Source organism: Setaria italica, chromosome VI (genome assembly GCF_000263155.2).
Source record: "Setaria italica strain Yugu1 chromosome VI, Setaria_italica_v2.0, whole genome shotgun sequence".
NCBI classification, from domain to species: domain Eukaryota; kingdom Viridiplantae; phylum Streptophyta; class Magnoliopsida; order Poales; family Poaceae; genus Setaria; species Setaria italica.
In genome coordinates this window covers 6,231,115-6,246,623 of record NC_028455.1, presented here as the reverse complement: position 1 = coordinate 6,246,623, position 15,509 = coordinate 6,231,115, and the positions used below count along the sequence as shown (strand labels likewise).

Genomic DNA, 15,509 nt, shown 5'->3' with positions numbered 1-15,509 from the left:
AACCAGTGGTCGGGCGAAGCAAACTGCACAGCAAGGGGTCGGGCGAGGCGGAGAACTGCCTCGAGGGGTCGAGCGCATCCGACCTTGCGACTCAGGGTCGGCCAAGCTTTGGACAGACCCACAGAAGATGGGTGTGTGGTCACAGGACAAAACTCACACAACCTGGCATCCAAGCGTGTCGCAAAAAGAGTCAAAGGTCAAGTTAAGATCTGATTTCACTGAGGTCATTGCATTGTTGTTCCCCAAAACACAGGAGGAATACTCAACTCAAGGCTAACCTATTACATCACTATCCAAAACATAGGTTGCCAATGAGTATAACAAAAGATTAGATTCCTACAGCTCTCAACCTATGAGGGAACACTATGAGTCGGAGAAGGGGCGTCGCCATCCTCAATGTCCATGCTGGACGCTCCCATGACCTCCTCAGGATCTTCTTGTTCATCCAGCTGCATCTCAAGGGCATGTATAGCATCAAGCTCGGCGTGATGCTCGTCCAAATGAGCATTAGCAACTGCTAGCTCCATCTCGACCTCCATCTTTTCTTCGGCAAGCTCGATCATGCCATCCACCAGGTCCGTCACTTCTCCCTCGAGCTTGGAGATTCTGTCTTGCATGTCATGGATCTGTATGCCTCTTTGGATAAGCTGATGCGACTGTCCCACCAAGTCTCTTTTAGCGGCGTTGAAAAGCCCTTGGGTGTCTATGGCTATCCGAGCTAAGACAGCCATCGCTCGGCCTTGAAGCTCAATCAGCTGATACAAGGCTGACATGCATCTGGTGGTGGTAGAGATGGTGACCAGCGCATGAGAGGCTGCCAACACTTCCATGTTGTTGACGTGATCAAGCCACGCCGGGTCTAGCCGATCCCTAGCGGGGAACAAGCCGATTGGGTCCAAAGTGACCTCAAGCGGGTGTAGTCAACAGAAGTGGGTGAGGATCAGCAGAGCAGCTGACTCCCATGTATCCTCCAGAGCGTGCCCGCAAGTCAAGACTTCGAGCTGGGACCACTCGGGCTGCACAGGGGGTGGAGGTATCACCACCTGCATGTTGCACCTCTGTACTCCGTGCTCCTGGTACATCCATCCCATGTACAAAGGCGGGGACTGATACCCAAACCACCTTAAGGTGTCCCACAGAATAGCAGGAAAACCCTCAAAGTGTAGGGACGTAGAGTGGGACATGCCGTCAGCGCTGTACAACACGTGTCCGAGGGCAGCCATCTGGAACCAAAAACTGAACTGACGTGAGATAGAAACTCTAAGAAGAAGAACAGGTCAGGCAGAAAAAGTACTCGGATTTGACCAAAGCACAAGCTAGAAAGGAAGCTAGAAATCCTTAAACCGAAGAAGGGCTTTAACCAAGGCAAGGTTGTTTTAGAGAGGTGGGTTCAAAGATTTTAGTTCATGTCGCATGCATGGCCTACTTCATCCTCTCAACCAAAACAACTGCCAAAACTTTGGTCTTACGCAGTCAGTGCCGGTGTCAAGGCAACCAGTACGTCTCTCCCTATAATATCTAGTCGGGTTCTAGTAGTGTCTCCTAAGCGAACGCGGTTAGTGTACCTGCAGAAAACACAACCACATGAACCTTTCGTGCCAGCACCCACGAAAGCGTCCCCAAGCATTACCGTTCACTATAGAAACGGCACCCATGTGTTTAAGGCTGCATGGATAGCGCAACAACCATGGAAATAGGTCCCCTTTGAATGGAACCGTATAACCCTTCGCATACTCGAGATGTGGAATCTGCGCACGTATAATAGACGTGGGCGAACAACCGTGATGATAGGCTCGTTGGAATCGAACCATACCACCCTTCGTATGAATCAACACACGTGTCCGAGGGCGCGAGTGAGACGAGGCGCTGCAGAAAGGGTTGCAGAGGGGCTTCCGCTGCGATTGGGGAGGAGGGCGCGGGAATCCATCCTGTCGCGGTCGGCGACTGGGCGAAGCGGCGGGCGTCGGAGAAGTTGAGCCATGCGGCGGGGGAGCTCTGAAGCGGTGCAGGCCGCTCGAGTGCGTTTGCCTCGGGAAATCCGGGAAAAGATTTGCGGGTCCACCGGTCAGTCTCGGTTGTCCCACAGCTCCAAGATTGAAAGGAGCACTGCCTTAGGGAACTCAGAAGGAACCGACGGGGTTGGTTGGGGTCTTCAGGGGCCGGGACCGGGAACTGGAGTGGAGCACTCCTGCTCGGGAAGAGCTGAGACAGAGGAATTTGGGCTTCAGATTAAGATTAACTCGAATGATTTGACCAGGGTCGTTACAAGGAGATACCTGACCACCAGCCATGTACAACTGTCCGGGTTGCACATAACGACCTTTCGATTAGATGTACCCAACGATCGGAAATATGACTACTTGAACCCAGGGCCGCACCCCCACATGGAACCCCACGTCTAGCGATCTCCACTATGAGTTTCCGGCTACGCCCTGCCCTTCCACTGCACGCCAAGCACGGGTACGAAATATTTCCGATCAGAGAGCCAACTAACCTACCGGGCTTGCTGGTTCCCATATAGCAGTAAGCAACCAGGTAATATCACTTGATCATGGGTTAAAACAACGATCGGTCCTTAATCAAATTAATCGAGTAGACAGAACTACGGAACTCAAGACTCCTTTCTTGATTCCATCCAAGCTTCCGTCCACTATCTTCCAAAACCGGTCATTTCTTTGATATACATATGTATGACAATGTTACCTTAGGCTGCTGAGTACCATAGGTTCTCAGGAATGGTAGAGGTAGCGCGACTATGCTTTGCTAAGCATGGGATACTTACTAATTATTGACAAGTGGCAAAGATGTCCTTAATAACAAGGTTGGATTGTGCATAAAAGTAAGGTTTCAATCAACTCCTAGACTTAATGCATTCATAAAGAAATAACCAATAGTTGGACACATGAAATAATAACTCCAAAATAGATAGGCATAGATGCACCGGGGCTTGCCTTGATCTGTAAAAATGTTAGCGTTGCTCGACGGACTGGCTTCACAAGGGATCAACTCAACGATCTCCTCAAATTCCGAAGGTTCTTCAGAAATTTCTAGAAATTCCGCTTCTGGAGCTTCAGTATCTACGATAAAGCGTATGCATGAGTCAGAGATGCAACTTTTTAAGCACAGGACTCTACAACTTCTTTCATGATAAAGTTGCAAGCCAACAGTGACTTAGACAACTTAACTTCATGATAAAGTTGCAAGCCAACAAAACTCTACCCATAACGTGTAACTCGCGATTTAAACTCCCTTATTTAAACCCATTTTAGACTTTTCTTTTTATTTTTGAAAATCATTTGAAATAATTTCTAATGTAAAAGAAAATGTAAAACTATAGATTAACATTTGTTTGGAATTAATCAAAACATTATTCAGAATTTTATTTATTTATAAAGCTTAAGCATTTATTTAAATATTTTAAGGAAAAGCATTAAATAACTACTTAATCTTTATCTTTTATTTAAAAACGTAAGCCTTTTGTTTTTATTTTTGAAAATCATCATAATTAATTTCTAATCTTAAACTCCTAATTACTATAGATTATGGTTAATTTGTAATTATAAAAGCATTATTTCATATTTTATGTATTTTGGAATTATTAAGTATTTATTTAACAACTTTAATTAAAGGCACTAAATAAATACTCAAAAGGTTTCTATAAATATGTTTTAACAATTTTAATGTGTAAAGGAGATTAAAATAAACCTAAAGAAATTTATTTCACTATTTTTGGGTACCTATACAATTTACAGTGAATTAAATGGGTTGGCAGTTATTTAAATTTATTTTTAAATCCAAAAATTCCAACCTTATCGGAAAAACCCCCTGGAATCCTATTGCTACCGCCCCCCTACCCTATCCTCACCGATGCGTGGGGCCAACCTGGCCAGGCCTCCCCTGCCCGACCCAAAACAGGGTGCCCCGCGGGTGGCTCCGGCGGCTCAACGGCCGGTGGCCTGCCGACGGCGGGGCCAGGCCGGGGAGCACCCCTAGGCCCCAGCGCACCTGCAGGTGGCGCTAGCTCACCCGGAGGCGGCCTAAGCCGGGCCCTGCACGGGCGGCGGCGGCCATGGCCGAAGGCCGGCCGGATTCTAGGTCTGGCGGCGGCGCAAGCGGCCGGCGGATGCGTCCTACGGCGTCTTCACGACCTAAGGAGCCTCTAAACCCGAGCACAAGAGTGGAGAAGGGGCGGCGCGGAGGGCTCACTGGAGGGGCAGTAGCGGCGGCGGGCGGATAGGAGATGCGGCGGGTGTGGCTCGCCGGCGGGAAAACTGGTGGACGGGGCGGTGTAGGGTGTCGGCGAGGGGCTAGGGGAGCTTCAGGTGGAAGGGATCGAGGATTAGAGCGGCGGTGCGGTGGAATCGGCCGGCGGCAGTGCCGGTCACCCGAGCTCTGCTTTGTGACGGTGAAAAGAATGGCGGCAGGGTGAACGGATGAGGATGGGAGCGGTACAAATACGAACTTCTACCGCGTGCATGACGGCCACATCGACGACTTGAAGGCGTGCGTGGCGCGATTTGGATTGTTGCGCTGGCCGGCGGGCAGAGGTGCCGGCGGCAGCACGGCTCTGTTCCTGCTCGCCTGTTTCCCTCTTTCTTCTTCTTCTTCTCCAAAATTCAGACTTCCCCATCGACCAATTTCAAATCCGAAGGTCCAAATGTTCCTTAAGCAAACTTGTAGAGTAGCCCAAGTACTTCATTTGATAGATTGACCTCCAACCGAAATGAGCACCCTAACACTGAAATTTTGAAGCTTGAAGTTCGACCAGAAGCTTCTGTAACTGAACCTCAATGATTCAGTTTCGTCAGGTACGGTGCAAGGCCATTTATACCTCTTTGAGCTTGATTTAAATTAGGCAAACTTGTTCCATGCAGCTTGACCCTTGCCCATACTTGTTCTACAACTAACAAAGATTCTATTTTGCACATGAACTCATATATCTTTTACACTAGATTTTTCTAAAATTCACTCCAAACATGGCTAGTCAATGCTGTTTTCAGACTTAAGATTTTTCTTGGCGAGAAGGCTGAAATCTACTGATTTGCTGATTTTGGGCTTCATTTTAAATTCAAATCTTCCACTTTCTCTGGACAACAACATTTCATTTACCTTCTCCATAGTCCATATTTCACTAATGTCCAAAAATATCTGCTCACTTACAGGAGAAATTCTCCAGGAATTGGCTCCAAAGTTGTGTACTCAATATTAATTTCAGAGTTGCGCGTTTTCGGACGACGAATAGTGACTTTGCTGACTCCCTCTTCGATTGTATTTATGAGAGCTTTATGACTTGATTTAGACTTCAAGATTCATTCCTTTGAGTTCTGAATACTCTCAAGACTCTATTTCATATTTTTGCCAAATTTATCCAAATTTGAAACTCCAAATTCCAAATTTGGTCGAATTCGGCTCAAATTTGATTTTTGGCTCAAATTACCTTCCTTTAATCCAACTTCACCATTAGCTTCTTAATGTCATACTTAAGTTGTCATTAACACTAGGTGTTACAGCGGGTACCTTGTTTGTTACTAAAGAGCAGGTGGCGTACTTGTACGTTGCAGGTACTTTGGCACATACTTATGGAGTAGAGTGCTCGCTCTCAGCCGCTTAAACACTGAGTTAGTTTACCACTAGTCACAACAGCTATTTTACGTACATACCACTCGCTTACATTATGGGAAGGGTTCGGTCCGAGACTAGTGGTGGATACTGCTCAGCCTGTAGGTGGATTGGAGGATCGTGTAATGAGTTCGAGGTATTGGCCTACTCTGACCAAACTTGAGGAAATAGGAGAGAGCTATCTACCTACTAGGGCTCCGGCTGTTAGGTGGGGTTTTGACGGATCTCCACCGTTTAGACTCCATCCGTGTGGGTACAGTTGTACATCCTTTGCAGGGTGTATAAAGCTATAGCTATAATCCATGTTCACTGGCTATGGACAGTGCTGTTGACTACCGCTATTTCTAACTAGACTTTGCTTATTCTTCTACCAAGGTTTGAGTTGTTAGTGTCAAAGGCTCACCGGACTGCCGCCAGAAGGGCCGTGCGTGAGGTGCATGCGCAGCTCCTTGACAGGTTGGCTCAGACTCCCTACCGCTGCCTAACCAGGGCTTGCCGTGGGCTGAGGGACTTCGAGAGTTTAGCCCGTCAGTACTATGAGGATGTTTATGCAGAGCCCAACGAGAAGTTTTACGTGGCCTCCCACTGCATTCACGCTCAGGATTTGGCACTGTTCTGGAATGACAGAGAGGTGGAGGTACTTCGCAAGGGTTGGGACAACTGCATCGGTACCGACGCCATGCTTGAGGGCAAGATAATGGGACTTGAGCACTATTTGACTGACCTGGACCAGACGAACCGTCGCTTGCAGCACAAGGTGGACACTGCACTGGACAACTACGACGAGAGGGACTCGCTGAGGATTGCCACGCTGGAGGCAAGAGTTGTTCGGATGGAGGAGGCACTGAAGGCTAGGGACAGGGTGATAGAGGAGAAGAACACCTTGCTCAAGGAGAAGGAAGAGCTGATTGATACCTTGGATGCCACACTGGTCACCAAGAAAGGAGTCATTGAGCAGCAGGAAGCAATGGGATCATTCGGCTCATCAACTGTGCTACGGAGAAGTTAGCTAAGGTATAGTACCCCTAGCCTTGTCTTTGTTCCTACGTCAAACTTGAATGAAGCTTCATTTGCATAAATCAGTACTTCAGTTGCTTACCTGACAGATACCATCTATGATATCCGATCCAGAAGGTCATTTGAATTTGGTTTGATTATGGAATTGTCTGTTTGCTATGCATTAATACCACTAGCAAACTGTAACTTTTGCTCACAGAAGATTCTGGTTTTTGGATACTTCAGCATGTCCGTCATAGTCAAGACACGTTCAACCTAGTGTATCTATTTTGGCGTTATACATATAGTCAGGAGACTGGGCATGCCAATAAATACTATCCTATCCTATGAATTAGACTGTGCACGTGTTTATTTGTTATTTCTGTTTATGGAATTCTACAGAGCTTTGTTGGCCATGGTGACTCAATAAATGAGATAAGGACTCAAGCGTTGAAGCCTTCGCTCATCATTTCTCTGCAAGCAAGGTTAGCAGATAACCTGTTCTTAGGCTGAATGTACTTTCTTATAATTGTTCTGACACTGTTTCATATGACATTATTGAATAGGATGAATCTGTTAGGCTATGGAATGTCCATACAGGGATCTGCATCTTGGTATTTGCTGGAGCTGGAGGTCATCGCAATGAAGTGTTGAGTGTTGTAAGTAGCTCCTGCCTCCTCTTATGGTATTGTTTCAGAATATTACTTGCTCAAAGTGCCCTGAAGCTACCACTCTTTCAGCTTCTGATGTTACTGTTTGTTATTGAGCATTACATCAGGGATAAATATAGTCCTGGTGAGTGGTGACTACTATGGCTTTTGTACTTCCATTACGTTAGGCATAAATGTACTGATCAAAATACATTATTTTGGCAGAAGGACTTCCACCCTAGTGATATTGAGCGTTTTGCAAGTTGTGGCATGGACAACACTGTGAAAATCTGGTCAATGAAAGGTTGGAAAACTACTTCAAAGTAGCATCATGTTTACATTTGCATGCTGCATATCATTGATAGAGTTTCCCAATGTTGTCACAGAATTTTGGCAATATGTTGACAAATCATATTCCTGGACTGACCTTCCATCAAAGTTTCCAACAAAATATGTCCAGTTTCCGGTATGTTTAGCATCTATAATAATCTTAGATCTATTCCTTTGCAAACTACTGTTGGTGGTTAATCCTCATGCCATCAAACCAACCTGTTTCTTTCCTTGCAGGTGTTGATTGCTGCAGTACACTCTAACTATGTTGATTGTACAAGATGGCTTGGTGACTTCATCCTGTCAAAGGTGAAATTCCTTCCCTTAAATGGATACAAATTGCTGCTATAGTAGTAGTACAGTCGTCATTCTTTTGATGCTTCAAAATACCACTGTATCTGGATCCTGTATTCTTGTACTGTGCATGGGTTCAGTCTTTCAACCTTTTCTTTCCCAGTGCCAGTTTTGGTTCCTGTATAATGAGGAATCTGATCTATGCTAGCTTGGATTTGCAGAGTGTTGAGAATGAAATTGTGCTTTGGGAACCAAAAACAAAAGAACAAAGTCCTAGGGAGGTGATACAATTTAACTTTTCTTGAATTTAACTTCCAGCGGTTTCTTTGATTTCTAGTCGTTGACTGCCCATTCCTCTGAAGTAATATGACTTTCTCTTTCCTCATATAGGGAAGCATCGATATTCTTCAGAAGTACCCTGTGCCAGAGTGTGACATCTGGTTTATAAAATTTTCGTGCGATTTTCACTTCAATCAGTTGGCAATAGGTAATATCTATGATCTGGGCTGTTTTCTGACATAAAAGTTATATTTAAGTTATTGATTTGTAAATTTCACACACCAGAAGTTATAAAGAGGTTTTGGCATGGCAAAATGTTCACACTTAAAATATATGACTGGATTTTCATAGAAACGTTTGCTGATTAATCATCCTCCGCTTCAAACAGGAAATCGTGAAGGCAAAATCTATGTGTGGGAAGTACAGTCAAGCCCTCCTGTCCTAATTGCCCGGTAATTTTTAATGCAAGAATTTCAGTTATTCTTGTCCTCCACTTTTATTGGTGCTGCGTATTAGTAACTCTTATGCTTCTGGATGCAAATACTGTATCATTTTCAGGCTATATAATCAGCAATACAGATCACCAATAAGGCAGACTGCAGTGTCTTTTGATGGAAGGTACTTCACTCTAATGCTCCTCTTGGTGTATTGCCTATTCTAGTTTTCTTTTTTACTGATGGAGAAATTCTCAATTGCGTGTAATGTTCTTGCTTAATTTCTTTTTCTGTTTTTGCATTGGGTTGATTAAAAATGTGACGTTGTCTTCCTTTTCTAGCACTATCCTTGGAGCTGGTGAGGATGGCACCATCTGACGATGGGACGAAGTGGATCATGGCAGCTTCAAAAACTGAAGCAAGTGCTGCTGCTCTGCTACCAGTGAAAATGCGGGACTGATAATTTGGTTCTGAACTGGTTAGTGTTATGGTTGTTCAAGACTGCAACCTGGTTGTGCTGTAGTCAGAACGGTTGGTGTTAACTGAATGTTGAATGTTTGGATGTTGGCTCTGTTATGCTTCAAATGTTGTAACATGGGATGCTCGTGCTGTTATATTGCGCCAGGGACAAGATAAATTCAATCGTCGTTGCAACTTTGGAAAACCGTTAAATGTTTGTTCTGCATCCTCGCTCTAGCATTGCTGATGCATGCCTCATTTATATCCTAACCTGCTACCAGTTTTTGCATGCTGAAAGATAAAGCGTTGCTCTTCGTTTTCTTTTTTTCATTTTTTAACAGCGAATTTCGGAAAACTTGAGTTTTTCTGGTATTAGAAAACTACAAGCTTGAGGTATGTTTTGTGAATTTTACTCTACTTTCTTTTTACTGTTTATCCAGTTGATTTGTGCTTCAGCTCCACCTTCCTCGGTTCGTAGCCACTTTACTTGACTTGGAAGTCCTTTTTTTTCTTTCTGAAATGGAAGCCTTGATAGTTGGAGCTCCACTTCCCAGGTCGCAATTATGTCCAGTGGTGCTGAACAATACCGACAGCAACTATGGAAAGTCTCATAAGTTGTAACAAGTCTCTTCCATAACTTACTGTCATGATCCATTGCTAGTGTACGTCTGTATCTTACCCTTACTTGATTGGCGTGTTTACAGGGGCAGAGACTTGGAGATTCTGAATTGCGACCATCACTTAAGCTCATGGAAGAAGCCTTGTGTGAAACTACCGCTTCACAAGATGTACAACAATTCTGTCACCCATTACTAGACTAGACTACCATTATATATCTGTGCCATTTTGACGCTTGTCAGCTCATACCTCCATTGGACCATGGCTTCCACCGGCTGGGCGTTACTGCTCTGTCTTGCACAGCTCCTCACACTCCCTGCCACCTCACCATGCTGATGGTGGCAACCTCACTCATCTTCCCTTTTTGTGCCATCCAGACCAAGCTAAGGTGCTCCTCCAGCTGAAGAAGTCATTCTCCTTCCATGAATCGACCACAAGGCTTTCATCATGGTGAGATGGTACCGAGTGCTGTCTCTAGGAAGGTGTTGGCTGCAACGACGCCTCCAGTAATGTCACCGTACTTGACCTCAACAATCGTGGCTTGTCCAATAATGGCTTGGACCCTGCAGTCTTCAGCTTGACAACCCTTTGTCGCTTTTGTAGAGAGATAGAGTTTAGGAAAACACCACACACCCTAATGAGGGACGTGACCTCTATCATATAGCCAATCTGGTTTGGTATACAAGGAATACAATTAGTATACATGGAAAGCTATAAATCAGCTATATACAGCTATACATTGCCTAATACCCACCCGCAGTCGCAGCGGGAGGTTCCCGGATGCAAAGACTGGACCTAAAGTCAGTGAACAGCTGAACTGGAAGGCCTTTTGTCATGATGTCCATGAACTGATGGGACGAAGGCACGTGAAGCACTCGGACCTATCCTAAAGCAACCTTCTCCCGGACGAAGTGGATGTCAATCTTGATATGCTTCTGCATCGATGATGAACCGGATTGGCTGTCATATAGACAACACTCACATTGTCACAGTAGACAACAGTGGCCAAAGCGAGGGGGACATAGCTCCTGAAGAAGTTGTCGAAGTTAGCAACACTCTACAACAGCGTGAGCCACAACCCGGTATTCAGCCTCAGCACTGGACCGAGACACTATGCTCTGGTGCTTGGAGAACCAAGACACCAAGTTATCCCCAAGATAGACTCAGAAGCTGGAGGTCGAGCATCAAGAGTCCGGGCAGCCAGCCCAATCCGCATCGGAGTAGGCTGTCAGGGACTGGACATGGCCGGTGCCGATGTGAAGCTCGGAGGACAGGGTGCCCTTCACATAGCGCAGGATGTGCTTGATCAGTGTGAGATGAGGCTCGCAGGGATCGTGCATGAAGAGGCACACCTGCTGAACTACATATACCAGGTCAAGTCGAGTCAAGGTGAGGTACTGGAGAGCCCCTGCAAGACTCCTGTACTCAGAGCCATCCTTGAGCTTGTTGCTGTCGGTCGCCGAGAGCTTGGCATGAGTGTCAACAGGACTCGCCGTAGAGTGACACTTAGCCATGCTGGCATGCTGGAGGAGGTCCAGGGTGTACTGTCACTAGGATAGGAACAGGCCGTCAGTGGAGCGCGTGATGGAGATGCTGAGAAAGTGATGAAGATCACCAAGATCCGTCATGGCAAACTCAGAGTGAAAACTAGCCATGATGTGCTGGAGGAGCATCGAAGATGAGGCGGTGAGGATGATGTCATCGACGTAGAGCAGCACGTAAGCAGCAAGTTGGCGAGGCGAAGCTCCTTCAAGGCGAGCATGTCACAAGCCTGGGCGAAGGACGGGAAGCTGGCGGGGGAGTTGGTGATGTCGTCAGTGGTGTTGGAGTAGTGCGGGTTGAGGCCATGGAGAAGATTCAGGACCAACTGGGAGTCCTGAACGGGGTGACCAATGTCCCTCTGGGTCATGGAGTGAAAGTCGTAGCTAAGGAAGATCGCCCGAAATTGCCTGTTGGCGCGGAAGAGGCCTTCAATGGTGAGCTAGAGGGCCCTGGCGGTCTACTCGTGGTCCTCCATGGCGAGGTCCACGATGGAGTTGTAGACAAAGCCAAAGATCTAGAAGAGGATGCAGCAATCCGCTTGATCCCAATCGGAATCGTCAGGATGGGACACCACGGTGCTGTCGATGTGTGACTTGAGGCCGAACTTTCCACACATGGATTTGAAGAATAAAGCCCACTTGGAGTAGCCAAAGGTTTTCATCGTCCACGTCATGGGGACGTGAGCCTTGACAGAGATCATGGCGTAACGGTGGATGATGGCCGGCGGCGCCTGGTGGAGGAGAAGACTGCCGCCACGGGGGCAGTGCAGGGCCGTCACTAGCAGCAGGGAGGGCGCCTGAGCCGCCCAATGGTTCAGGTCTAGTGGGGTGGTGGTGTCACCAGAGATGGGCAGGGAGCCATCGCCAGGCGCCAGCCTGGGGCCACCAGTGGACAGAAGGCCGCCACCGGACAGGGAGGACTTGGCAGAGGAATCGTTGGCCATGGGAGGAAGGGAGGTGGGGAGAGGCGCCGGTGCAGGGGAGAAGTGCCACTGCACAGGAGGTGCACCTAGTGTTAGGCGCGTCGGGAAGAGGTGGAGCGGAAGGAAAGTCCCAGTCAGATTGATCCTGGTCTCATGATACCATGTAGAGAGATAGAGTTTGGGAAAACACCATGCACCCTAATGAGGGGGGTGACCTCTATTATATAGCCAATATGGTTTGGTATACAAGGAATACAATCAGTATACATGAAAAGCTATAAATCGGCTATATACGGCTATACACCGCCTAATAGCCTTCACCTTAGCATGAATGATGTTAGTGGGGCACAAGATGAAGATATGCCATCAGACAACATCCTTGCTACTGGAATCGAGAGGTTGGCTTCATTAACTCTGTAGGAATCTACATTACTTAATCTTAACTAAAACAGGATCTTTGCACATCTAGAACGTGAACACCACTCAATGAAGATGTTAGAGTACAACCAGCTGCCACGGCTTGTGATGATCTGGCCATTAGGGTCTTCGACGAGGCCGGGATGACGGATGTCATAGGTGTACTAGCTCGGAGTAGATCACATCTCCCTTCAGGTCTCCACCTCGTCTGTCCATGGACAGCGACGGTGGTGCGGTGATGGCCTTTGGCCAACTCCAGCGCCACTGTGATCGGGAGGCATCAATCTTATCCTTCCCGTTTTCCTCTCGGCCTTTTGACCACCACATTATTTTTCCAAACGTTCTCCCCTTTGGTCTAAAGGCCTATAACTTATGCCATTCTTAAAGCAGAATTATGTAGGGAGACAATGTGTGACAATGATGATTAAAATCCCACTGTGACACAGTTATCCACAATGTATAAAACTACCTATCATGATGGGAGGCGGTTGTCTTATGACCCTCCAAGATCACAGGCTATCCGATAATCCCATACCGGCAACATGTTCAATGAATATAATGGGAGGTAAGCCTTTGTTAATGGATCCGCAAGCATTTTCTTAGTACTTATATGCTCTAACTCAATGGTATTATCTTGGATTCTATCTTTCACATCAAGATACTTAATTTCAATGTGCTTTGCAGCATCACTTGACTTGTTGTTATTCGAATAGAAAATTATTGACTTATTATCGTAGTATAATTTTAGTGGCCTACTTATGTTGTCTACCAGTCTTAATCCTAGGATGAAACTCTTAAGCCATACAGCTTGTCCCACAGCTTCATAACATGCCACAAACTCAGCTTGCATCATCGATGCAGCTTTTAATGTTTGTTTGGAGCTTTTCCACGATATAGCCCCATTTGCAAGTGTGAAGACATAACCTAATGTGGATCTCTTTGTGCCAACACAACCCTCAAAATTAGCATTTGAATAGCTGATTATCTCTAATTTCTCAGTTCTCCTGTACATTAGCATGTAATTCTTAGTGCTTGCATGTAACACAAAGCTTTCTTAACTCCTTTCCAATGGCCTATTCCTGGATTAGACTGATAGCTTCCAAGCATCCCGCTTATAAAGGCCAAGTTAGGGCGTGTACACACTTTTGCATACATTATACTTCCGACAGCTGAACCATAAGGAATCGTTCTTATTTGATCAATTTCTAATTGATTCCTAGGACTTTGGGATGACCCAAACTTATCGTCCTTGATAACTAGAGCAGTTGTGCCTGAACATTGCTGCATATTATATCTTTCAAGGACCTTCTCTATGTAAGCTCTTTGAGAGAGTTCTAGTACACCCTTGGACCTGTCTCGGTGAATCTCAATGCCTAAGACATAAGCGGCATCACCGAGGTGCTTCATATCAAAGTTCGATGAGAGAAAGCCCTTTGTCTCATGCAGCAAGTTCTTATCGCTGCTTCCTAATAGGATGTCATGCACATAAAGCACTAGGATCATTATAGAGCTCCCCTTAGTCTTAACATATATGCAGTTGTCTTTCTTATTTTCAATGAAGCCAATTCTCTTAATTACTTCATCAAACTTAAGGTATCATTGTCTGCATGCTTGTTTCAATCCATAAATGGATTTTCATAGTTTGCATCCCAAATGTTCCTTGCCTAGCACGACGAAACCTTCAGGTTGCTTCATGTATACATTCTCATGCAAGTCACCATTAAGGAACACAGTCTTAATGTCCATCTGATGTAGCTCAAGATCATAATGAGCTACTAAAACCATAACGATTCTAAATGAATCTTTCTTTGAGATAGCCGAGAAGGTTTCATTATAATCGACTCCTTCTACTTGAGTGAAGCCCTTAGCCACGAGTCTTGCTTTGAACCTTTCAATCTAACCTTTAGAGTCATATTTCATTTTGTAGACCCATTTACAGCCTACTGTTTTGGCTCCTTCAGCAATTTCTACTAAGTCCCATACTCTATTTGCTTCCATGGACTTCAACTCTTCTTCCATGGCCTCGCTCCACTTATGCAAGTGTTCACTTCTTATGGACTCCTTAAATGAGTTTGGACCGTCCACCTTCCCCATGTTGTGCCCTTCTTCACTTATGTACACATACTCATCGGAACGGGTGGACTTCCTCTCACATGTTGACCTTCTCAGATGTTGTGGTGTTACTTCTTGTGGTGCTTCTACTTGAGCCGGTTCCTGCTGAATCACCTCGGGCTCATCAGTTGCCTCCCCTTGCAATCCACCAGCAGGTTCTACCACATCTTCATCTTGATGCTCACGTATCACATGTGCATCTACATTATCACTTAAGGTAGGTGTTACTCCCACATTTTCTACTGGAAGTTCTACCACCTGAGATGTAACTATGGTATATGGCATAGAAGCATAATAATTCTATCTTATGGGTAATGGCTCATAAGTCCGAATCTCCTTAAGATGAATTTTCCTAGCCTCAGTGCATCGAGTTTCCTCTAAGAAAACAGCATGCCTTGTCTCCACACACTTAGTGGTACGCTTAGAACAATAAAAGCGGTACCCCTTTGACTTTTCTAGATATCCAATAAAATAACAACTTTCAGTCTTAGATCTAATTTCCCAAGTTGTGGATTAAAAATCTTTGCTTTAGCTGCACAGCCCCATATATGTAAATAATTCATACTAGGCTTCCTACCAGTCTAAAGCTCATAAGGAGTCTTAGGAACTGACTTACTAGGAACACGATTATTAATGTGCGCGGCAGTCTTTAAAGCTTTCATCCACAAACTCACTGGCAGCGTAGAGTTACTGAGCATACTATCCATCATGTTCATAAGAGTGCGATTTCTTCTCTCAGCAACACCATTTTGCTGAGGCTCACCAGGAGTGGAATACTGAGCCGCTATACCATTATCTTGGATAAATCTGGCAAAGGGTCCCAGAATTTGTCCATAT

The 15,509-nt window shown here is 45.6% G+C and overlaps 2 protein-coding genes across 2 annotated transcripts; one reads left to right on the top strand and one right to left on the bottom strand.

Annotated features, from left to right (window-relative positions):
- The first annotated feature begins 7,092 nt into the window (after positions 1 to 7,092).
- LOC101775578 (polycomb group protein FIE2-like) lies at positions 7,093 to 8,980 on the top strand. Its single transcript, XM_014805423.2, has 10 exons — positions 7,093 to 7,100; positions 7,182 to 7,274; positions 7,494 to 7,569; positions 7,652 to 7,731; positions 7,833 to 7,904; positions 8,111 to 8,170; positions 8,280 to 8,376; positions 8,557 to 8,620; positions 8,727 to 8,786; positions 8,944 to 8,980. Exons 3-10 carry the CDS (start codon positions 7,536 to 7,538, stop codon positions 8,978 to 8,980), a joined length of 504 nt encoding a protein of 167 aa, XP_014660909.1. The 5' UTR covers positions 7,093 to 7,100; positions 7,182 to 7,274; positions 7,494 to 7,535.
- A 1,883-nt stretch (positions 8,981 to 10,863) lies between these two features.
- On the bottom strand, positions 10,864 to 11,193 carry LOC106804380 (uncharacterized mitochondrial protein AtMg00810-like). The gene has a single exon (XM_014805351.1). The coding sequence runs from the start codon at positions 11,191 to 11,193 to the stop codon at positions 10,864 to 10,866; it is 330 nt and encodes a 109-aa protein (XP_014660837.1).
- Positions 11,194 to 15,509: the final 4,316 nt, after the last annotated feature.